Below are 1,072 nucleotides of genomic sequence, written 5' to 3'. Positions count from 1 at the left end.
TATCATCCTCTTTACCGCAGTTTTTAATTCCGCAGTTGTTACCGTGAAGTCCTCCTGCCAGGATTTAAATCCTTCTTCAGGTAGTGCCGGCTCTATCCACGTTTCCACCAATTGTGTGGGAGCCGGGAAGAGGCCGTCGATTACTCTGTTCCGTGTTGATTCTTCTAATGACTCAGTATATGGGGGAGTCCACCTTCTCAATTTTCCCATTACTGTGAGATATGGGCGGCCCCATGGGTTTTCGTTAATAGTATTGACGAAATCCGTCCATGCTACTGCCTTGGCTTTTCTAAGTGCCTTACTAAGTTTCTTTCTGGCCTCTTTATATTTACTTATTTTATCCTGTGTCTCTGCTGAGTCTTCTGAGTGCCCGTTTCTGCGGGCTCTTTTAATCTTTCTTCGAGCCCTGGTGGAAGTCTCTCGCAATTGCGCGAGTTCCTCGTTCCACCAGGGCATCGCTTTTCGTAATTTAGGCATGGATTTTGGCATCGCTATCTCACATGCGTCCGTCATCATTTCCTGTAATTTGGTCGCCTTTGTTTCTGGGTCCTGTGCCTGTTGGTTTCCGTTGATCCAGTTACCAATTATTATTCCTGATTTGAGCATATCTTCATTTAATTTTTTGATTGCCCATCTTTTGTGGTTCGATCTTTTTTCCTTGGAAATCTGCGCGCTTGTTTTACCGATCGTCGTCTCGATATATCTATGATCTGATGAGCTTTCTATCAGAGAAACCTTCCATTCAGTTACTCGCGCTGCTGCTGTTTGATTCGCGAATGTAAGGTCCACGATAGACTCTCCTTTGCCGTGTATGCATGTGCTTATTCCACCGTGGTTCAAGCAGACCAGACCTTGTTCGCTTGCCCATTTTGCTACTAGGGTTCCTCTAGGATTTGTTGTTAGTGACTGCCACATTTTATTCTTAGCATTAAAATCTCCTCCAATTATTATGGCCTTATTGTTGTGGAAATTAATGCATCTCTCAATTTCTTTCAGTGACCTTTCCACTTCAGCCATACCTATATTGGGTGACAGGTATACTCCTATCGTGATTATATCTCCCCACTTGATC

General features: G+C 43.9%; 1 protein-coding gene across 1 annotated transcript; it reads right to left on the bottom strand.

The window, feature by feature from the left end:
* Positions 1 to 15: 15 nt before the first annotated feature.
* LOC108723221 (uncharacterized) lies at positions 16 to 1,017 on the bottom strand (the record flags this gene model as incomplete). Its single annotated transcript, XM_018448821.1, has 1 exon — positions 16 to 1,017. A coding segment is annotated over exon 1 (1,002 nt), but the record flags the coding sequence as incomplete, so codon positions are not given.
* Between the last annotated feature and the right edge of the window lie 55 nt (positions 1,018 to 1,072).

Source organism: Mycetomoellerius zeteki, unplaced genomic scaffold (assembly GCF_001594055.1).
Source record: "Mycetomoellerius zeteki isolate Tzet28-1 unplaced genomic scaffold, Tzet1.0 C4368372, whole genome shotgun sequence".
Classification (NCBI taxonomy): domain Eukaryota; kingdom Metazoa; phylum Arthropoda; class Insecta; order Hymenoptera; family Formicidae; genus Mycetomoellerius; species Mycetomoellerius zeteki.
This window is presented reverse-complemented; position numbering and strand designations above follow the sequence as displayed.